Source organism: Furipterus horrens, unplaced genomic scaffold, assembly GCF_987537825.1.
Source record: "Furipterus horrens unplaced genomic scaffold, mFurHor1.1.pri manual_scaffold_4, whole genome shotgun sequence".
NCBI classification, from domain to species: domain Eukaryota; kingdom Metazoa; phylum Chordata; class Mammalia; order Chiroptera; family Furipteridae; genus Furipterus; species Furipterus horrens.
In genome coordinates this window covers 74,348,145-74,371,520 of record NW_028327174.1, presented here as the reverse complement: position 1 = coordinate 74,371,520, position 23,376 = coordinate 74,348,145, and the positions used below count along the sequence as shown (strand labels likewise).

The following is a 23,376-nucleotide window of genomic DNA, read 5'->3' as shown; positions in this document are numbered from 1 at the left end:
AAGGGGGAAAATGAGGACAGCGGTCATAGTGTATACATTAAAAATACAGTTAAGAACTAATAAATGTAAAGAATTAACATCAAACACATATGTGTGTGCTTATAGTCTTCCCTTTTTTCTTCTGGTTTCTCCTCTGTATTTCCACTTAGCTCTCATTACACATCCCAGCTGTATGACCACTTAAGCTTTTGAAGAATACAAACTGTGATATTTGGTAAGAAATTAGAAAGGAGAGAAACAGTATCTCCTTTTACTTACTCAATTAGCTTAATCATAAAATCAAATATTGACACAGTCCTCTATTAATTCATAGTTTATATAACTGTGTTCTGATTCTTTAACGTGTGAACAAGGAATTATGGAGACAGTTATAATTTAGATATTCTATTTGCCTACAACTAATCACATCATCCAAAACAAAGAAAACAGAATTTCTCACTCTTGATTCTGAATTTCCATTCTCTATCCACAGTGGATATTTATTGGGTACATATATTTAAAATCAAAGATATAGTGATGAATACATTACTTTGGAATATATAATAATTTCTTTGAATCCTCCCTACATGAAAGATGATAATGCAAGAAACCTAGAAACTTGAAATTCCCAAAATCACATTCCTTTTTTATAAGTGCTAGAGAATTTTCAAAATTACATTCTGAATTTCACACCTTCCCATCCAAAGAATTTCATTTACTTGGATTTTAGTGTCTTAAGTAGGATTTCTGTGTTTAAAATATAAATATGGTTCATTTCATACCTAAACTATCAAAATAGTTAACATAGTTTTCAAATGTGAAACTACGAAGAAAAACTACAAAAAAAAAATTGGTTAAAAAACACAATATGCTGATCTTTTCTTTTTTATTTTTACCTCTCAGGTTCACAGTGATGATGTTATTATCTCCAACAAGGTATCCACAAGGCAGCAGCTCAGGCACTTCTAGGCTATGGGCTCTAATTAAATCTCCTATGCAGTAGCTAGCAATGCAGTCGGAGCTCAGACCAAGGCTAGAGGATGTATCAATACGGTACACATATTCCTAAAGGGTATACATGAAAAAGGAAAGTCAAAACAGGTTCAACTCATCTACGAAAAATACAAAACTCATGGGGATACGTAGCTAGCTGCCAAGAATTTTAGAAGTGGGCAATATAAGGACTGTTAATATCAAACAGCATAAAAATAGAAGGCTTCCCCTGATATTTGAAACAAAGAAGAGCAAAAGCAAACATGTCTATGCTATTAAAGCTAAGAGAAATATCCAAAATGAAACATATCTGAACATTAATATCTGGATATCTTGCTCAACTTACCTTAAGGAGACGTCTAATTACACCATCTAAGACATCCCACTTGGTTTTCCCACTAACACCGATGGATCCTATCAAATATGCCTGAGGCTTCTGATCCTAAATAAGAACAAAATAAAACAAGGTAAAAACCCAACTGTTTGCTTTGTCTCATTACTACATTTTCTACTAAAATGTATTAATGTAGTGATGAGTAAGACTAAAATATTTATTAAGCCTATGGGTTTTATAGTAATAGATACACACAGTGGATTATATAAAATAAAATACACCCCAACAAACTAACCAACCAACCAACCAACCAACGAAAGAAAGAAACAGCAATAGCAACAAAACAAGAAAGAAGGAGATTGGATGAAATGGTATGGTCAAGGAAAACTGATTCATGACCTGTTCAGTAGAAGGGTAAGGGCCAGGAGAGACTAGTCTTCCGTTTTAATGCAGTGGGTGCATTCCTGAAGAGAAGCAGCTTGGTAGGAAGGAAATGGTGATAGAGATGGAATAGAACTATATCATATGAGTCCTAGAACTTCATCTTACTATTTATGTGATCTTATCTTTTTAAAGTCTTTTTTCATTTATTAACTTAGAATATCTCTCAAATCTAATCCAGCTTTAAAAATAAGTTATCCATGGTAGAATGGCATTCACATGATTACAAAACAGGTCCCATTTTGAGTTTACCAGAAAATTCACAATTTAAAAGGACTTGCCAGGGAATGTACGGGACTCATTTTAGCAAGCAAAGAATCTCTTTACAATACAAACACCGGTCCCAAATTAATCTTTTTTTGTGGGATTATCACCATTATTTAGATATAAACTGTTAAGTAGCCAATACATATAACATAAAAAGTGGGTAAGTTGTCAGCAAAACCATTGTGATTTTTTTACTACTATTATAGAATAAATGTGGGTATCCCCTCCCCAACACAAAAAAATCATGTTCAAGCCATAACCCCCAATGTGATGGTATTTGGAAACAGAAACAGTAGGAGTTAATTAGAATTAGACTAGGCCATTGAAGTGGGCCTTTCATAATGGGACTAGTAGCCTCACACATAGGGACAGAGAAAGGTCTCTCTCCTCTAACACACGCATTGAGGAAAGGCCTTGCCAGGACGTGGTGAGGAGGTGGAGGTCTGCAACTCCAGGAGAGAGCCCACCCACATCAGCAATCAGATCACTGGCACCTTGGTTTGGGACTGCAGTACTGTGAGGACATAAATGTCTGCTGTTGTTGCCACCTAGTCTGTGGTATTTTGTTATGGCAGCCCAAGAAGACCAAGACAACTACTTTCAATGTTCAAAGACACTGCCTTTTAGAATAATTCTTTTAGAATTATTTTGAGAATAAAGAAAACTTGTTTTCCAGTGTTATTGTAACACATTCAAAACGAACACTCACACAATGCTTTACAAGCAGCTACTTTTAAATTAGGGACAGTTTAAGCTTCACTGAGACTATTATGGTCTTTCACATAAAGACCCACTTCAGGAATTCAGGTACAGATCTGAAGCTAAAGCAGAAAGTTTATGGCATGGGGATTCTTGGAATATTTGCTAGTGTAAAAATTCCTAAGTGCCATCTCACTTTTTTTCAAACTTAAGTACTTCAATTATTTTAAAATTCTGAAGCATTTTTTGTTTTTCTGTTTGAAAATTTTTTTTTTTATAAATTTGTATTTCTGGCCACTCAACTACAGATTCAGCTTGAAATGTTATTTTTAGTTTTAAGAAAGAGCTAGAATCAGGATGACATTGTCAATTTGAAGGCAATATTTGATTCCAGAAAAATCAAAATCCTTGCCTATTCAGCTCAGACCTTGCATAAAAATGATACGTACAAGTAGCATCAATGGAATTTATCATACTGAGTTCAGTAGAATGTCTTTCCAGTGTCTAGAATATTTATTTGTATAGCTTATAGTGTTTTCTTTGTACAAGGATATAATTGACAGCTGTAGAAACATGTTACTGCACATCATAAATACCACCTGTATTCTACAAGTGAAACCTAAATAATATTTTAGAAAAGATGTTTATGTCAAAGACAGCACTGTGTTTTCCCTAAGTTCTAGAAATGAGGGTGGCTGGCAATGAACATCATATTCAGTGAATGAACACAATGTACCGAGACACAATTCTAACTACTTGACGATGTCATTTTCTTTCTGGCCCCTTTTATGCCTCTATGATATATTAAGGTAAAGCCAAGACAAATACTGCTGATAATATGTTTATCAGGACAAATATTCAAATATAAAATACATTTGATTCATGGTCATACTCAGCCTTTAGTAATAAAGAACTTAAGACTAAAGAAGTACCTTCGCTTGACCGTAGCCCTTGCTTATGGAGACTATAATCTTCACACTGCGTCCATCTTTGTGTCCATCTGCATCACCAGCATCATCTAGCAAAATATCTACCAAATTAAAAAAGACACACAGCAGAGTCACAGGAGCTCAGGTTTGTTCACTGTCATGGGTTTCTCCCTCTGTTAGTTTTATAACTTTCAATGGAAATATTCAGCCTTTCTGCTTCCCATTCAAGTCTAATTGGGTTAAAACCCCTCAGCCTTCAAGAAGATGAATTACTGTGGTTGGGTTAAAGTTTTCAGTCCAAGAGTTTATTTCTGCTTCCAAAGATCTTCACCCAAGTGTTGGGCCACTGTCTTTAGATGAAGAATAAGGGGTTTCCTTTTTTATTATTCACTGGTCTGAGCAATACCTGAGTAATATTCGGCTAAAAAACTGAAAAGTAATCTGATTTTTCAGTCTAATCTAAAATATCCAAGCTCAACTCCCAGGTAATTTATGAATGTAAAGGTGCTGAAATTGACTGTCAACAAATTATTTTCAAACATTTTGCATGCATCCAGGTATATCACTGCTTACTTTATATGTATAAGTACTATAGTGTTATTGAATTTCAGCCATGGCGTATAAATACTTTCTTCCAGAAGTATATTGACATCACTCTCCTGTACTCTTTATGCTTATAGTGTCAAAACTGGAATAGTATTTCTAGTAATCAGCTAAGAGTTACAGAAGCATGATAAAGCTAGCCAAACTTTAAAGTACCAGTCCTTAAATACGGTTAAAGATAAATTTCAAAACCTATTATATGAGTTAACTGTCGAATTTGGAGAATTATTAAGGCAAACTATCCCAAATATATGTTTTCCTTTGACAATGATATTTTTATTGAGCCATATTTAATATGAAGATAGTTCTGTGGACTAAGGAAACTTGGCTATGTGCTGAAGAGCACATGTGCCCGGTGACAGGAAGAAGGAGCTGCTCTGCCTGTAATTTTATAGAAACAAGGACTGTGATTGTAACATCAAAAAAACAACAATTTAATCAAATGACTTCTAAAACTGAAATGGTGCAGTTATCTTAATAAATAGGAATATGCACTGTCACAAAGGAAGGAGTAAAACAACATTTAGAGTTTGAGGAATATGAAGATTTTTGCTAGAAATTTTTTAATCATCAAAGCCTATCTCCCTTACTGGAATTTAATTATTTTACCACATTAACATCCTCACAGTCTCTCACCTTTTAGCTTATGCAACTATAAAATAAAGTACTTCCTTCAGTGTCATCTTAATTCTCTTTCTCCTTTTCTCAGAAGTTTACAGTGGCTTACTGGTAGCTGTTCACACCTAAATTTCTAATAGTTCATGACGAAATTAACTTTTTAGTACTTTGCTAAGTTATTCATAAATGTCGATAAGTACTCAAAAGTATTTATTACACATAAAATATATTAGAAACTGTGCTGGGATTGGAAATAAATACCAAGGTGAGAAGGAAAGTGAATTTTCTACTCTTTTGTAGTATACATTCTCAACAAGATAATTTCATAATGTGTTAAGTTCAAGAAATAAAGGGCATGGGTCAGTGAAATAGAATAAGTGAAGAAAGCCTGCTCTCGACAGGTAGGTTATCCTGGAGGGCTGCCTGGAGGATGTGGTGTTTGAAAGACAAGGAGGTTGAGAAGTGCTATGCAAATGAAGACCTACAAAAAGATGTCCAGTCAACACAAACAAGTGCAAAAATCTTAATGAAAGAGCTGGGTGTGCTCTTGGAACAGATGTTTGCGATAGCAGTAGCATGGAGACTAAGGGGAGAATGGTGAGTACGAAATGATGTTGAAGTGAGTAAGGTCCAGATCATATATGACCTAGTAGTCCATAATAAGGGATTTAACCTTATTTCTGATCCACTTGTCTGCTCGTTTGCCTTAGAAGACGTTATTCATTTTATGCTTAAAAACTATGCTTAAATATGACATGCCTCTTGACATCAGTATGGTAAATATTTACCAACAAATAAATGACTGATTGTCTTTGGTTCTCATGTGTGTGGCTACTTAAAGCAAAATGAATATAGCAGTTAAAAGTTCAGGCGCTGGATCCATCCAGATGTGGGTTCAAATATTAGCTCTGCCACTTACTAGTTGCATGGTCTTCAACAAATTATTGTAATCACTTTCCTAAGTCTTGATTTCCTCATCTGTAAAAGGAGCTCAAGTAGTGTCTGCTCCATAGGGTTACTGAGAGCATAAACAGGGTTCTGATGGGGGTTCTTCCCCCACCGCCCCACCCCCACAGACCAGTACCTGTCCAGTCTGTGGCCTGTTAGGAACTGGGCTGCACAACAGGAGGTGAGTGGCAGCAGACCTTCCCTGGCATTACCTCCTGCCTGAGCTCTGCCTCCTCTCCTCCCCACAACCCCCTACTCTGTCTGCGAAAAAACTGTCTTCCACGACACTGGTCCTTGGTGCCAAAAAGGTTGGGGTCCACTGGAAGAGATAACGCTTTAAAAGCACGTTCTCCCAGTGTTTGGTGTTTCATAAATTTAGTTGTTCTAACTATTATTCCTTTTCTCCACTTGTTTCTTCTAACTATTTCCATTCACAGTGGGAGGAGCACATCGTGACTCACTCTGGGTCTTCCCCTGTTCCCAGTATATGACAGGCTGATCACCTCAAGAAATAACTCAAGGAAAAACAAATACAGCAAGTTGGAGTTAAGGTCTTCTGTGGTTTGTTATGAAAAATAAGTCACCGTCCTCTGTAAACATTTCAAGGGAAGAACAAATAGACCTCTCATTTTGGTTACAATAAAGTTTTTACAAAAATAAAAAAACTTTCCTCTTTCCAACCTACTTTTTTCTCTAAAAAGAAAAAAATTAATCAAGAACCTAAGAAAGTTTTTCTGTTAAAATGCCTTAGCATGAATGCCTCTCTGATTTCCAATTTTGAACTCACTAAGCAAGATTGAAGGCACTACCAAAGAACACAAAAATTGTAAAATTGATTAAGTTTATATTAAATCTTTATGGGTTCTAGTCTTTCCTAGACATGCATTTTAGTTTCATTTTTACATGGTTGTTCTTTCTAAATTATGTTTAATACTAACCTTGCCTTTTTCAACCTTGATTTCCTCATCTGCCACTTACTAGTTGCATGATCTTCAACAAATTATTGTAATCACTTTCCTAAGTTTGTCTTGGCTGCTAATATTTGTTTTACAATGATGCTTATTCTCAGGATTAGTTTCCCCTCCCCAGTCCCCACCAAATGCTATAAACATTGTTTACCTAATTTTTCAGGGAGTTTCTAATTGCCTTTTATAAGAAGAGAGCAAGTATACATAGACCATTCATTTTACATTATGAAGGGCAGATCTAATAGAATTTTTAAAAAGCAAGAGATGTGATTGATTAAAAATGTCACCTATATTATTAGCATGCTGTGTCTCTGGTTTTCTTCTTTATTTTCATCACCATCTTCTATATTTTAGTGTAATTTAAGGCAACCCGTCGTGTCTCAGTTCTATAATGGAATCCTAAGTTACCCAGGAACATGTAGATTACTGATTGTCAAGCGTCATCTGGTGGCTGTGCTTTGTAATTACCACAGATACACATGTAACTCTCCTACACTGAATCTTATGTGCATAAAATGGCTCAAAGTCATAGGAGCAGTTACACTTTTAATTGAATTGTTCATGAGATATCGACACCATCATGTCATATGATTCTATTTTCAATTGAATAAACCGGAACCCTTGTTCGATCAGTACCACTGAATACAATAGCAGAATCCAGTGTGTTTTTTTTGTTTGTTTGTTGAAAAGTTAATAAATCTTCAGACTAAGTGATTAGCATCACTATGTTCTCTCTCAGCAACATCATGCAGGTTTATCTAGTCAAATTTTTGAATTGGTCCTGATACACTTGCCACTGGGCTCTGTACACTTAAAACGCCACCAAATTGCATGGGGTTATTAGCATTATATTCATGAGTACTAATGACCATCAAGTTTCTTTATCCTATGGCAATCGTGGAGAAAATATTTCTCAAAAAGTGATACGAAAACCATACCTCTAAGCCTATCTTTCTTTTCCAGGAATGTGCTTTAAAAATGATAATGATGTAGAATAAAAAAATAGAAACAGGACTATTTCTGAGAATTAGAGCGTTTACATTTTAAGAGGGTATGAGTGAGAAGAGTTGTGGGTAACGTTCTCCAAATTCCAGTATCTGCACCCCCACCCTTCCCACACCTCGTTAAGTCATATGCATGCTTTCATTCAGGCAGCTGTGTTACCTGAGGTAACAGACTCTGTGATGTTCAGATTGTTTAGGGAAAGTCCCAGTGATTGCCGTGAGGACGAGGAGGAAGTGCTACTTGAGGACTGTGAGGGTGGCCGAGCGGGCTTAGCTGTGTTACCAGTTTCTGCCTTCAACCGGTCATTTTCAGCCTTCAGTATTTCAATTTCATTCTTTCGTGAAGATGGGAAACATGAAAAAAATTGAACAGGTTTGATTGAGAAAATGGCGTCACTTCTTTTATCAGAGTTAGTTTGTTTACTAAGTAAAGCATATGGTGATATGTTAAATAAACAAATATAAATTATAAAAACAGATTTCCTCCCAAAGAAGGAAAAGTAATATTTTCTCTATCTCTCCCATACATATATTCATGTATTCACAAATATAGACCTACTAACCATTAGAATTTTAATATTTCTTGAATATATAATATATTTCAGGAGTCTTCCAGGATATAGTCTCATTTGAATTAAGAATATCATAATTGAAGGCTCATTTCTCATTTTAAAAGTATTGTTAAAATCTCACAGTAAATAATGACATTTTCATTACTGCAAATTCAAGGAGAGTTGAAACTCAGAGCAGAACAATGCAAATAAAGCATTTTCAAATTGCTTCAGAATTCTAGCTAACATCTCAAAAAGTTTTTGTTCCTTCAAAATGGGGCACTAGGCCCTTTAATACAACAAAAGCCTTTTGATGAATATATACAATGGCAGATGAATCTGCTCAGCAATGAGCTTTTTCTTACTTCAGTCATCTGCGGCACCAAGTGATCACTGGTTTACAATAATAAAATGAAAACTTAGCCTGAGAACAGACTGGTTCTGAATTTAGCCTTCAGATGCTTCCAAATAAATACAGAAGCTTTACTTTTACATATGGCATTCTATATTACTTTTACTTTCATTTGGGAAGGCTTGAGTTATATTTCCATAGCTTTCTCATTACTTTGGTTTTTCAGTAGAAAATAGGTAAAGGTATTTGAAAGTCAGATTTCAAAACAACAACAACAACAACAACAACAAACCAACATAAAGGTAAATCATGGAAAAGTGAAGAAGCAAGGATCGTAGTGGCCTCGCTAAGAACAGCTGTCAGAGGAATCCAATTGCAAGTACAAGTGTCTTGAACGGTCTGTGTGCAATTGGCCAGCTTGCACTCCGACTTCCAACACCTGAGATTTCTCTGTCTGGTGTTAAGAAACAAGTTGCAAAGACAGAATAAAGAGAGTACATTTCCAAAAAAAGGCTGACAGTGAGATTTGTTTTTTGTAATAACTAAGTGAAGAAAATGAGCAGTGTTTTAATCTCTCCAGGTGCTCCTAGAGGGTGCGTCAGCCCTGACCTGCATGCGGTTCATGGCTTCCCTGATCTGATCCAGGTGATGAGCTGAGCTGAGGGCCTCCAGCCGGATATCTGTTAATTTTAATTCCTTTTCTCTGAGCTCGCTCTTCAGCTGCAGAATTATCTCTGCCTCAGCCTCAGTGCATTCGCAGATCCTAAAAAAGGGGAACAAACACAACTTCAGTGGTTGGGGGAAGCCAGAGCTTTAGGAAAAGTAATGCTTCTTTTAAAGGCTGGAGAGTAATATTACCTAGCAGGTAAAGAAATTGTTCGCTGCTGGCAAAATCCAGAGAAAAGAAGAAAGAGTTTTACCAGCAGTAATACATTCACATGCTCAAAACTGGAAATAGTAACTATCGTTTCCTTAATCTTTTCTTCCTATTTCCTGAAGTATGAAACAGTCTGTTATTACTGTATATAAAGTGATCCTCAAAATTCCCTTGTCACTGATACTTATGGGGCTGAAGAGTCATAGTGATGTTACATTTAATGCTACCATTTTACAAGGGACTTAAATCTCTATTTGCAGCATCTGAAATATTCTCTTTCAAAGCAAATTTATTATGTCGTTAAAACTTTGATTTCCTGTTTTATAAAACTATGCAAAAAATAACTTTATTTGCCACGATACCAGCTTCAAGTTACCATGAAAATTCAACAAAAATATTGTAGAAAATAAATCAGAGAGATTAGTTTTGAACATTTAAATAATGGATGAGTGTTATATAATCCTCCTGCTAGGCTCAGCTGATTAAAGGGATCACAGTTAATGAAGCTAAATCACAGATTTCAATCCATAAAAGCAGCCTAGGTGAGGGTTACTTGAAGGTCAGATATACTACAGCCTTCCTGCTCTGTTTGTGGCGGTTGTTGTTCTGTGGACAGCTGTGTTAGGAAATAAGTCAAAAGAATGTGTTTTATGACTAATGTCATTTCCATTTAAATGTGAGGACTAGGTTGCTGGTCACAGACGTTAGAGCTATGGTCTTCCTTCCTGTGTAAGTTATGAAATTTCACAGGATGTCGAAGCATCTTAAATGGTCCTTAGTGGCCCTGTACAATGTGACAGTTCTAGGCTCATCATTGTCATGTGCATACAGTAGTCCCGCTCTATATTGCGGTTCACTTATTGCGGCCTCACTGTATCGTGGGATTTTAAAAAATATTATATTTAATTATTTATCACGGATTTTTTGCTATATCATGGGATTTTGTGGTACTGTATATGTATGCTGTTAAAGTTATGTAGGTTTAAGAATGTAGAATATGTTTAAGAACATAAATAGTGTTTATAAAAGTGTGGAAAAGGTTAATAAGGGAGTGGGAAAGGTTAATAAGGGACTGGGAATGGTTTATAAGTGTGTGGGAAGGGTTTATAAAGCCTTAAAATATATATAAATACTAAAATAAATGTAAGGTTCCTCCTTCACGCATTTTCACCTATTGCGGGGGGCGGGGTGGTCTAAAATGTAATACCCATGAAAAGTGAAGGAATACTGTACAAGGAAATCTGATTTAAATAGTATATAATACAAAGAGACTCATCAGAGCACATGTTTCTACATTCTCAATGTTGTATTCTTTCTTGTAACCTCAAAGAGAGGGCGGTGGTAAAAATGCTATGCTGCAACATCTCACACAGTTAACGAAAATGGATTGTGGTTTGGCTTTAGGAAACTAAGTTTTGCTTCAAAAACAGAAGGAGAGAGGAGGTGTTTATGGCTGAAATGCATGCGAGTGATTTTAGAAAAAGCAAAAGCGAACACTGCCTAGGTTAGAACCTGGATCTTTGCAGCTTTCATGCATCACACTTCATTTTACCGGGATCTATGCTTGTAGATCACAGGGCCATTGTGCCGTTTCTTTGGTGGCCAGACAAGGGGTGACCTGCATTTAACGTACAGTTAGACAGATACATGGACAAATGCAAGTGAAAAGAAGTGAGAATAATAACTTAGAAAAGTGGAGAATGAGATCAAGAAACACTCAAATTCTAATATATGAAAAAAGGGACACAAATGGTGACATTCTAAGAAGATCTGCCAATGACGGGCGTGGAGAGTTTGGCAGTACGACCTGATGACATTTAGAACACAAGGACAGGCTTGGCCTGAGGCTGTCTTTTAAAAACGCATCAGCGTTCTGCAGAGGGAGCTACTTACGCTGAGGCCGACTGCGAGGGCTTCATGGACGCTGACCCACAGTCGCCAGCGTTATGGGGCAACTTGGGGGAGGCTGGAAGGGATGAGTCCGTGAGTTCTTCAATGTCCGAATGCGAGGAAGGAGGTTTGGTGGACTTCTTCTTTCCAAAGGCTTGTTTGAATGAGCTTCTCAGCTGAGGAAAGGACAGAAATTACCTGTCTTGTCTATTTGCACTTGGTGGATTTTGCTTTGGGGCGTTAGTTTGCAGGTGCCATCCTAGCCACTGCCTGGGGTCAGTATGTTTAAGCGGAGTATTAACAGTTGCAGCACAGTATCTCTAAAAAAAAAGACACCGTGTTTTCTGTTTTTGTTTTATTCTTGTATTAATCCAGCCGCAGCGCAAACACAGGAGGCTTTTAAATAGTGCAGGGTCAAGGGCATGGCTATCAGCGCACTCATTTAAAACTTAGTACCTTGAAGGGATTTTATTCCCAATGTTTCTCTCTTCAAGGCAATTTGTTTTAAATGGCCACTTTAGCACTACAATCAAGTCATGTCCTGCTGACAGTATCAACTTAAAAAGCAAAGTTAAATCAAATTCACCTAACACTTCATTAACTGTGGTTTTCTATTCAAAATTTCAATCCCCATACTTATTAAAAAACCAGAATTGGTAACCCCTACAGCTTTGTTCAGAAAATGATTTTGCTTCTTTTAAAAATTTGAGATTAAAATGAAAAGACACAAAGAAAAGACATACAAGGTAATCTTCTTTTAAAAGGTATGAAAGCCTACTGCCAAAATAAATAGCATTCATGCCAAGGTAGGGTGTTTTTTATAGATGCATGCCAAATTGTCCACGGTTTATATTCACCTCACTTCCTCTAGAGTTCACCTTGCAGAAACATGAAAGAGTGCAATTACAAATCAAGGGAATGAAGGCTGATCAGTATTTTAAAATATTACCTGCATAAACATTTTTTAAAACAAAAAAGATATTTCTTTCATTATTTATAGAAAGCACTCCAGTAAAATCCTCTGATATTATGCTTTGGATTTTATTAGCAGTTGTACTTACTTAAAATCTACCTTTGTTTCACAGTATTAAAGGAAATTCTTCATTGTTTTTAAACATTTTTGCATCTTCCCCTCAGTTTTTTTCAATTGCATATTATCATAAATAATATATCTAGCAAACTTAAAATATAGTTCTGTTAAAGTGTATTTCTATAGTCTTGATATATTCTCTTAGTAAAGAAAAATAAAGCAGACATTAATGTAGTTGATTTCTTTTGAGGTGAAGCTTTATTCACACAATAAGCCCTGTTGATGTGAGGGGTGGGGAGAGTCGAGGTCTCTTTCTTTGCTTTTACCAACTCCATTTCATCTCTTCCTCTATCATCATCATGATCATCATCAGTATCACTTCCTCACCCATCATCAACAACATGTCATCATCTTCACCAGCGTTATCAACATCACCATCATCATCATTAGGATCAGTCATCATCTTTCATCAGCAAAATATAATCCCTATTCTAAGTCATCTACTTACAGATTTTATTTTCCTTCAAAACAACTCTATAGAGTTAGTATTAATTATCTTCTTTTTACAGATGAAGAAATTTAGGTCTTGCAAAAGGTGAAGTAATCAGCCCAAATCCAAGTCCTAAATGACAGATCAGGGATTCAAACCCAAGTTTAGCCCCAATGCTAAAGTATACTCTTCAGCACCAAGCCTCCCTGATCTGGGCGAGGAACACAGCATCTGTGGTTTAGTCCCTTGACTGAGACTCTTTGCAAACTGCTGCACATGTCTGAAGCCCCGCAGGAAAAAGCCTGACTCACTGTGCAGTGATGAGCTCCGGAAGCACATGAATGAGGATGGCTTACCCAGTTTTTCTTTTTCTTTTTCTTGGAGTCAGCATCATTACCACTGCCAATGCTGGAATGGCTGGTGGCACTGTTGATACTAGAAACGCTTTCTGAGGAATGCTGCCTTCTGATGCGGAGATCTAGCAACAGATTGAGAGGATCACATTTGCTCATAAAGGCTGTAATTCTGAACAAATAAGAATGTAGCTATTCTGAGAGGCAGTCTGCTAATAAAAGTCAACACGGCTTTTAATTAAGATAATCTCAATGCAGTTTGGTTTTGTAACTTTAATAGAGGACAATCAGATTGATGTTAATTAACTGTGTTATCTGCATTAAGATTCAATGGGAATCTCATATAAGACTGCAGCACTGGTGGTTTAATGAGTCTCAGTTTTGTCCAAAAATAAAATGCTATGGTAGTAATTCTACTGACTACTTGGATCAGACTGTATTTCCAAAATGACTTATTTCAAATGATTAGTTCCATGGAGGAAATGGAAATTCATAATAGCATAGGAATTGTCTTTTTAATATTTGTGATTTAAATAAAGTTATTGAAGCCAAATATATTAACTTTCCATTTCACAGAATCATACCAAGTTAGAGCCAAAACAAACCCTGGAAGTCATCTAAGCACTTCATCTCACAGATGAGGAACTGAAGTGCAGAGAGGTTAAGTAACTTCATCAAGGTCGAAGAAGCAAGAGCGGAAGAGCCTTAAGAGAGAGAGACTATGGGAAGACTGCATTTATGAATTAAACAGAAAACAGTCCATCATATCCCTAATTTCTGTCGATGACATGAAACAGCAATAACAGTGAGAATAACAACAGGCAATAATAAAGCTAGTTTTTACTCTGTGCTTACTCTACCCGGGGACATCTAATTTTAATATTTAAGTAAACCACTGAAATGAATTTAATCACTAAATATGATTTTCCCACAGTCCCTTAGCTGAAAACCAGCGACGCCAACCAGAGACTGGACTGATTCCAACGTCTGCTATGCTAACAGCCATGTACACAAACTCTCTGTTTCTAAAAAGCACGTGGTACTTCTCTAGTTACATATTTGAAGAGAGCATTTTACATTTTATCACCTTTTGAAGATACCGACTTACCTCGTACAATCCGCTTATGTTTTATTTATAGTTATTAAAAATAAAATTGAAATTAAAATTTTAATATGGTGAACTGATTAAGAGTTAATAAAATCATTTTTAAGGTCAAATCTGTTTTTAGGCTATTTCTATTACTATATTTAATTGGCATTAATGAACACTAGTCAAGCAAAAATCACAGAACTTATAAGATATTGAAAATTAATATATGGCTTTCAAAATGCCTCCACAGAAATAATAGGATAAAATCAAAGCTTTTCAGTTGACTGATTTATTCACCAGTAAAATAACCTATGCCAAGGAACTGTAAGTGGTTATTTTTGAAATATAAAATAAACGAGTTTCCACGAAAGTATAAAATATATGTCTATATCTCTCCATCCTTACTCTTATATACATATATACCAATAAGCACTTTAATTTTTCCATTAAGATAATAACATGCTGACAAATTTTAAAGAAGGGGAAAACTAGAGCTATTTTTCAGTATCCTTAGGGTTTGGTTTCTTAAAAGTATTATTAAAAATCATGATAACAGCCCTGGCCAGTGTGGCTCAGTTGGTTGGGCATCATCCTGCAAATTGAAAAGTTATCTGTTTGATTCCTGGTGAGGGCACATGTCTGGGTTGTGGGTTTGGTATTCAGTTGGGGTATGTGCAAAAGACAACTGATCAATGATTCTCTCTCACATTAATGTTTCTCTCCCTCTCTTCCCCCTCTCTAAAATCAATAAAAGAAAAAATAATGATAACATTTACTATTGTTGCATTCCAAAAATATTATAAATGCCAAAGGCTAAATCAAAGTATATATGTGTGCTGTTTTGATTCAATAATATGAACATAGTATCTCTTAACCAACTAATATGGAGGATATATTAATAATCAATAGAAAACTGTGTGTAGGTATTTATTTGTGTTGTAAATTTATGCTATGGTTGGCAATAGCTTTTCTAAACAAGATGTAGTTTTGCTTGTTTTTCCCTAATAACTGACCTTCGCAAATAGAGCAGATGTATTAAACATTAACGTAGTCCAGACTTTTTTATTGCATCCAGAAAAAAAATTGTATTTGAATTTGATTAATGCCCAATTTTTAAAAAATAGGTAAATTCTTGTAATCGTAGGTCAAAAGTAGTCTTTGGAGGTATTATGTTCAACTATGACTCTGTTTCCAATAAAGATTGGCAAAGGCATAATCTCAACAATATCAAGAATGAAGGCAATGCATTTTACTCTTCTCTAACATTCCTTTCTTGTGCTTTAAGTATTTGATTCAGTACATGGAACATCACAGAGCCAGGTAAAGGATGGTTGACCAAACGAACACAAAAATCTGAGTAAGTGGATATTTCAGTTAGGAGTTTATTCCTGAATTCATTTTCCACTTCCCATCCTTGGTACCACCACTGTACCAGTTCAAACTACCCCCTCACTCACCTGCTCTACAGCCACGAGAGGTGTCCAACGTATTCACCTCAAACAATTCTACAAACAGTAGCTAGAAAACCTTCATCATCCCTCTCTTGCTTAAGACTTTTCAATAGATTCCCATTTTAATAGAAACAAAAACCAGTTCAACTCCTAAATATACCTTAAGTGCCCCCTCAGTAATCTAATCTGGTCAGTACTTATCTCTCCCACCTGGTTCTATTTATTTTACCTCCGCTCATTACCTTCCTCCTATAAGTTTCACAAAGTTGCTAATCTATTTTCTGTCTCAAGACCCTCTTGATATTTATTGTACAATATCACTTGGTTCAATTCTTACTCTTTCGATCTCCCCTTAAGGGTTGCTATCCTGGAAAGGCCTTCCTGACTATGCCACCTCTAGCGGGTTCCCTGAAGCCCCCACTCTCTATGACACTTATTCTCCTCTATTTTAGAACTTGTAACTAATCGGATTTGCACATTCACCTACACAAATGATCATGACAATTGTTTAGTTTTTGGTCTCCTAAAGACTAAAAATTGATGGAGACAAAGACTGTGTTTATTTTGTTTACCATTTTATATTTAAGGAGTGTATCGAATGTGGTAGATGATCAATAGGTATTTGTTGAATAAATTTATTCTTAATAGTCATTCAACACAACTATGTTTGCCAAATATTCCTAAAAAGTATTTACTGTTGCCCATGATTTAATAAATGTTTCGTCAAATTGTCCTTGATATATCTTAAGAAAAAACTGTTCCATGTTTATGCACAGAGGCAGTAACTTAAAAAGCAACAGTTAATTTCAAAAAGTATATAAATAACAACTTCCATTGTCTTAACCTTCATTCTTATAGCAATTATTTTGTTATAAAGCCACAATTCTTATATGTAATATACATACATTTCCTTTGTTGAAGTGGATTGTGAGCCCTCCAGTATACAGACTCTCTTTTTTTGTATATCTGTATCTCAAGATCAAATAGAGTGCTTAATACATTGCATATGCTCAACTAATGTTTGTGAATAAATAAATAAATTTATTCTATTATAGATTTTTTATCAGGGTTTGTAAATAAATGTGACACACAAATACAGAGAAAATATAAAGTTAATGTAACTTTATTATTGCTTTGTAATTTTGACATATGGTTTGATCTGTCTATAAAAGTGCTGCCTCATTCCAAATACATATCTTAAGACTATATGTTAAAAATTTATCTGACATAAAGGTTTTAAAAGTCTCAAAAACCAAATTTAAATATTGCTTAAGAATACAACTTTATAGCTTACATAATCACCTTCATAACCCAAGGAAAGATACATAATAAACTTAATTGATTGTTAGTTTCTCAATGCTATCTCAGTGCTCAATAAAGTAAGCAATAGTTTGTGTTCATTGAATTAAATAGAGTTTTAATATTACAGAAACACAATCTAAATATCCTATATACAATCAACCCTATATCATTATTTGTTTTTATTAGTTTTACATCTTATAAAATCATTTTTTAATCTTTCTTGTGGAATTTGTAAATTAACTGTTATCATTTTGTTTACTTTAGGCACCCCTCCCACATTTTTGAACAAAGGAATTCTTATTTTTTAATTCCAATAGATGCATTAAGCTACCTGTTGCCTAAGATAAAAGGAAATCTCCCAGAAAGTTTTACTTCAGTGACTGGCATTGTGTTAAAGAAAGGCCTAAGCCTTTTTAAATCCCTTCTGGACCTATTTACAGCAGAAAGACTTAGAACATAAGCTGCTTTATTATAGCTCTAAGATAAGCTTTAAATATGCAGTAATTTTCCGTGCAGCAGATAAGTCAACACTCCACATGGAAACTTGCTAAATTCTTAACAAAAGTACCCCCTAGAGAACTAGTGTGTTTTTCAATTTAACTATGTCTCACTTTATATAATTGTTCTCCTAAAATTTAAATTAAAATATTTTAAGTCATATCATTGTTTTCTATGAACTTTGAATAAGTCCCTTTTATAGGCAATGCATCATCATAGCCACTAGGATTATCAAACAAAGCGCCCTCCCATAGCTCGGGAAAGGCAGAACATTAAATAAATTAAGACACAGAGGTATAATGCAAATTTTGATAGGGGAAGTGCAGTTATTTCCAGAAAGATGTCACAAGAGTATCTCATCCAGTGTAAGGGTCAAGGAGGCATATTTAGGCTGATTCTTGCAAGGCCTCAAAAAGTTTTTATGCTGAACAAACAGGATAGAAAGTTCCAAGCAGAATAAACAATATATAAAAAGCTTTCAATGAATTGGAAGCCATTTAGGGCAGCTGAAATGTAAAATACTCAATGTGAAAAAATAAGATACAAGTTCTAGTACAGTGTCTAGCACATAACTAGTAAGCAATAAATATTTGTTGAATAAATGAAGCCCATGAAGAAATTATGTTAGGTTAAGGAGTCTGTATTCATCCTAGAGGCAACATGGGATAGCTGTATATATGAGTTGTTGGATGATTGCTCTATTCTCAGTGTGAAGAAGGAAGTAAAGTGGTGTAAGATGAGGAGCAGGATGGCTTTAGGTGTTTCTGGTCACGGCTCAGGGAAGACGAGAGATGTTTACAGTAGGATCAAAGAAAAGGGAACAGATCCAACTGATATTTAAGGGATAGAATCAACGGAGCTTGGCAATTTATTGCGTGAGGAGAGAGGATTTATAAACGACATATAGATTTCTGGCTATAAGAAGGGTGCCATTTACTGAGGCAAGGGACACTGAAGGCCCAGCAGATCTGAAGAGGTAGATCCACAGTTGTCAACACACAGAAGATACCTAAAGCTAGAAGAGTAGATGAGTTTGTATAAAATGTTAGATAAGATGAAGAGAATCATAATGTAAAAAATCATAATGGAAGTGAGCTTAGGACTGAGTACTGAGAAATATCAGCACTTAACAAATGAATACAAATGACTGAGTCTACAAAAGAAACTTTGAAAGAGATTTAAAGAAGCAGAAGAAAAACTAACAATGTGGATGTCATGATCATTAGGAAAAAAATGAGTATTTCAAGTAGAAAGGAACAGGCATTAGTATCAAATGCTGTTAACGCGTCAAACACAATAAGAATTTTAAATGTTTTACTGGATTTAATGTTGTATAAGTCATTATTGATCCTGAAGAGAACAGTTTTGGTGGAGTGGTGGGAAGAAAAGCAACACTCCAGTGGTCTGAAGTGTGATTGGCTGCTGAAGACATTGAAAAACTCTGTATAAACTTCCCAGAAGTCATCTGGAAATGGGAAGAGAGGTGACAGGCATTCAGAATTCAGGAAAGCATGTTTAAAGTGGTAAAGAAGTGAGCATATTGAATGTTAGTGAAATGAGTTAGAACATGAATAAGTAGAACTTATGTAAAGAAAAAAACCAAGACATTAATATAAAGCATTTTCTTCAGTGGAAAACTAAGCATTGGGGGGGGGGGGGTCAGCAAAATTGTTTTATCATTGTTTAGAATTGTTAAGGCATAGTAATGATGAAGAGCAGACCATCGTTTGGTCAATTTCTCACTGTTTTAAAAATCCTGTACAAGAAGTGCACCTTTTTACTGCTGTCACCCCCAGGATGAGTTGCTCCTCGTACCCCTTACTTTGTATTTTGATTTCTGACTATATTTTTTATATAGACCTAGATTTTTATGCTCCTTACTGAGTTTGTTTTTTGCTTGATATCAGATATGAATGTATTAACCAACCACTCATCCCACTTTCACCAAATTAAGTGAAGAGAAATGTGTATATAATTATAGAAGCAAATTCCCTAAGGGCAATTTAAAAATTATTTGATAATGAAAGCAACTGTTCTTAAATTCTGAGATTCTAACTACATTAATACAAATTACTCATCACTAAGTAAAAGCATCTCTTCTCCAATTAGTAAATAAAATAGATGACTAATATATTGGATGCAAAATGACAATATTTCTAAATATACCTTTGGGAGGGTGATCGGGACCATTCAGCGCTCCCTGAATGGCCGCCTGTGCAGCCGAGTTCTGGGCCTTCAGCATTTCAATGGTTTCTCTTAGTTCTATGAGTTCAGACTCCTGTGAAACAAACAAGTTAGAAGCTTTAATACCGAGAGAGAAAAGTAAACCATCCCTGTTGTTCAAAACTCACTATCAAATGGGTTTGATTTTATGTAGTGCTAACATCCTGGGAGATTTGGAGATTTGGCTGACTTTGTCCAGTTCTATCTAACAACTCCTTATTTAGTCAAATGTAAAGAAGAATTAAACAATTTGTTTTCTTGGTTATTTTCTTACATGATGTGAATAGTTCTTATTTTTTTCAAAGGGTGACACCAAGAGCTGACCAGTACAATATAAAGCATGATATCGTATTGCTTATTTTATACCAAACTTACTAATACTACCTGTGGTCCCATCACATAATTTGATATCAGTAAGCACGGTGCACCAATATTGCATTTACCATCAACTGGAGACCCTGAGTTTTTGTCAAATAAGTGATTTCAGATTTTGTCTCATGTATTTTGCACTTGGGGAATGGATTGTTTACATTCGAGTATAAAATCTGGAACTCATCCGTAACTCACTCCTATTAAATGTCACCTTATTAAATTCTCCTGGCATATCAAGGTAATCTTAGATTCTGATATTTTTCATCCAATAAAATTTCTAGTATAGAGACTCAGTTTCACCAAGCCAAAGCCACAAAGAAATTTTTTAAGTGAATAGAAATAGATTTGATATACAGTCCTAAATAATAGTTAAATTACAAAAAATGTTTAATAATCACGTTTTCATAAACCATCTCATTTCTGAATTTAGGTAATTTTAAGATATGTTCCAAGGAAAATCTCTGTACCAGAAATGACTCACCATGAGAAAGATAACAAAGCAGAAAAGAATGAGAGCGCTTTTTCAGCAGAGGCAGTATTTCCACCAGGGGTTCAAGAACAAGAAGTGATGGCAATCCTAAATATTAGAAGCCCTCTCAGCCTCTTAGAGGGAGAATTCCTTGGTAATGTATTTGTCATTCATCATTTTATCTCGCATCTCTGGCAGAAAGTCAAAGAATCAGGCTTGGGTTCTTAATTCCATGGTAAATAGTTTAACCCTACTCCAGGCCTCCCAGACTATACAAAAAAAAGTAGGATTATAACTACCGTCTTTGTAGGAAACTGTTACATACATGGGAAACCTATATACTTAAAAAAGAGAAAGACAATGCTAATTGAAATTACATTCAGGTTTGGAATAGATACCTGGTGCATCTGTATCTATTTTCATTAGATAGTTGATGTATTTCTAACAGGTGACAATTTTTTTTTTTTAAAGCAAAACCTTTTATAAACCTCTAATAGCTTAAAAGACAAAGACTGTCATAATGAAAAATCAATACAACTTCCTGGATTTATAGATGAATCTTCAAATACTTGATTGTAATTTCATTTGCATATATTTATCAAAAAGAAAAAGATCATGTTTATGGAAAGTTTCCAATGTTATACATATAATTCATATCTAATTCATCATTATTTCCCAGTCTCTCCAAGTTCTATTTATAATTCGTCCTTGCCCAACAAGTCACAGAATGCTTACCAAAACTAAATCTACTTTCCACTTAAAATATATCTACAAAGAGAGATAACATTTACTGAAAATTCATTCTGCTTTTATGAGAAATTTATTCACAAAAATATATCGAAGGTGTATAGTTAATGAATCACATAATTTAGTAATTTTACAATCTATAGACTGGGATACATGTTAAGTATTAATAAAAATCAGATTTTCATCTTTGAATTTAAAGCCAATAGTGCTTATACTGTGAATTAAAAATCTGCTAAAACAGTGGCTTTAGGTTTAAAGAGGAAAAATGGAAATGGGATCTTATGCAAATGTCTTAAAAATTTTGCTTAATTTTATGACTTAGCTGACTTATTTCAGTGTCAAAACCTTTTCTAGATAAATCTCTTCTAGAAACATTTTTAGAAGATAAGAAGTGGAATGTTCAGGGAATGCTGCCTTCTTTAGAAAGTTATGTTTAATATGAAATGAAGAATGATCACTTTCTACTATTAAGTATAATTTTTTAAAACAGCAGGTATTAGCAGGCTAAGTTGCTATGGGTGTCACACAACAAGCCCAAAGGAACATTAACTAGGTGAGAGATATAGTCATTATATAACTTGGGGAAAATCACATGAATGACTATATTTGTTTAACCAAATTCATATTAGTAATTTTTTAGGGCAGCTTTTTAAGCAGAAGCAAGCACCTATAAAATATTTCATTCTCTTTAATTAAAAAATATAGTTAAGTTCTACACTGAAAAATGTTTCAAGCCTGAACTAGTGATCTCTCCATATTTCAGTTGAGACCCATTTTCACCATCACTCCAACTAGAAACACCTTTCTCTGTGTCTTTTTATATGATTTTCCCCTTTGCTTTAAATATCTTTCCTCACTTTTAAAGACCAAGTGGTATTTTAAAACCTGAGACCCAAAAATTAAATTCCGTGTATGTACAATGAGCTACTCAAGGTTATGATGCCCCCAAAACCCACTAACTATGTAAGATTCCAGATTTCCACTGGAGTTTCTTGTGTAGATGAAGCTGGATGGAGTCAAATCTCCCGTTTTGTGCACATCTCTGAGGCTAAACCAGGTATGAAGGCCAGATCAAACACTGTTATAATTCTAGCCTTCCTTAGTTTTCTTCCCAACCTCATTTCCTAACTAGATCCAACCTTGTTGCAAATCTCTCCTGAACACAGGCTTTGCTGAAAATCCCACAAGTTGGGCAGCAATTCTCATTAACCAACTTGATCTTCTAGGCTGGGCTCTTAAAAATTTCTACTAAACCTGTTTTTGTTTCTGTTTGTTTCCTCACATTGACACTTTGTTAACATCACACATCCAGCTGTAGTTTCTTTGAACGCATCCCACTCCCCACCGCGTTGTATGTGCCTTGAAATCTTACGAATGTTTCTACTGAAAGAACCTGGCTAGCCCTGGTTCTAACTAAATAAACAAAATTCAAAAATCTCAGTAGTATAAGTAACTATGCCACATAAAATGCTAAAGAATGTATTTTGTGACTCTAATAGAATTTTTTTAAACACTTCAAGATAAAAAATATTTTAACCTGAACTTGGAGGAGTTAATGTCAAGACCCAAACTAAACTACTAAATTTTTAGCTTCTACATTATACATTTCCAAAGACTTGGCTTTGAATTTTCTCCTTTTTAAGGTTTAAGTTTCTATTTATCTAGTCGCCCCAAAGAATGGTTTCACAGAGGTTAAGGAAGAGCAAACCATAGTTAGCATAAGGATCAATATCTGAGCTCCAGCACTTACACAAAAAGATAATCCTCTGTTGAGCTCTGACCTGCTAACAAGACTGTCCTGGTCCACCTTAATATATGTTCTAATTATCTGTGGCACTATAGCTATATGGAACTGAACTGAAAGTATTTAATTACACAATTACACAATTAGGGGAACA

General features: G+C 35.0%; 1 protein-coding gene across 4 annotated transcripts in view; it reads right to left on the bottom strand.

Moving 5' to 3' along the window:
* Nucleotides 1–23,376, bottom strand: part of NAV3 (neuron navigator 3) — a 347,319-nt gene that overhangs the window by 27,244 nt on the left and 296,699 nt on the right. For 2 of the 4 annotated variants that reach the window (XM_090273650.1, XM_090273653.1), the window contains 8 exons: nucleotides 19,834–19,945; nucleotides 13,330–13,451; nucleotides 11,457–11,629; nucleotides 9,296–9,449; nucleotides 7,944–8,118; nucleotides 3,646–3,743; nucleotides 1,319–1,414; nucleotides 876–1,044 (listed from right to left, as the gene is read on the bottom strand). In XM_090273650.1, coding sequence (XP_090129776.1) covers nucleotides 876–1,044; nucleotides 1,319–1,414; nucleotides 3,646–3,743; nucleotides 7,944–8,118; nucleotides 9,296–9,449; nucleotides 11,457–11,629; nucleotides 13,330–13,451; nucleotides 19,834–19,945 — 1,099 coding nt within the window. Of the gene's footprint in view, nucleotides 1–875; nucleotides 1,045–1,318; nucleotides 1,415–3,645; nucleotides 3,744–7,943; nucleotides 8,119–9,295; nucleotides 9,450–11,115; nucleotides 11,182–11,456; nucleotides 11,630–12,310; nucleotides 12,332–13,329; nucleotides 13,452–19,833; nucleotides 19,946–23,376 lie in introns of all 4 variants that reach the window. The other 2 variants (XM_090273649.1, XM_090273652.1) reach the window with 2 other exon arrangements.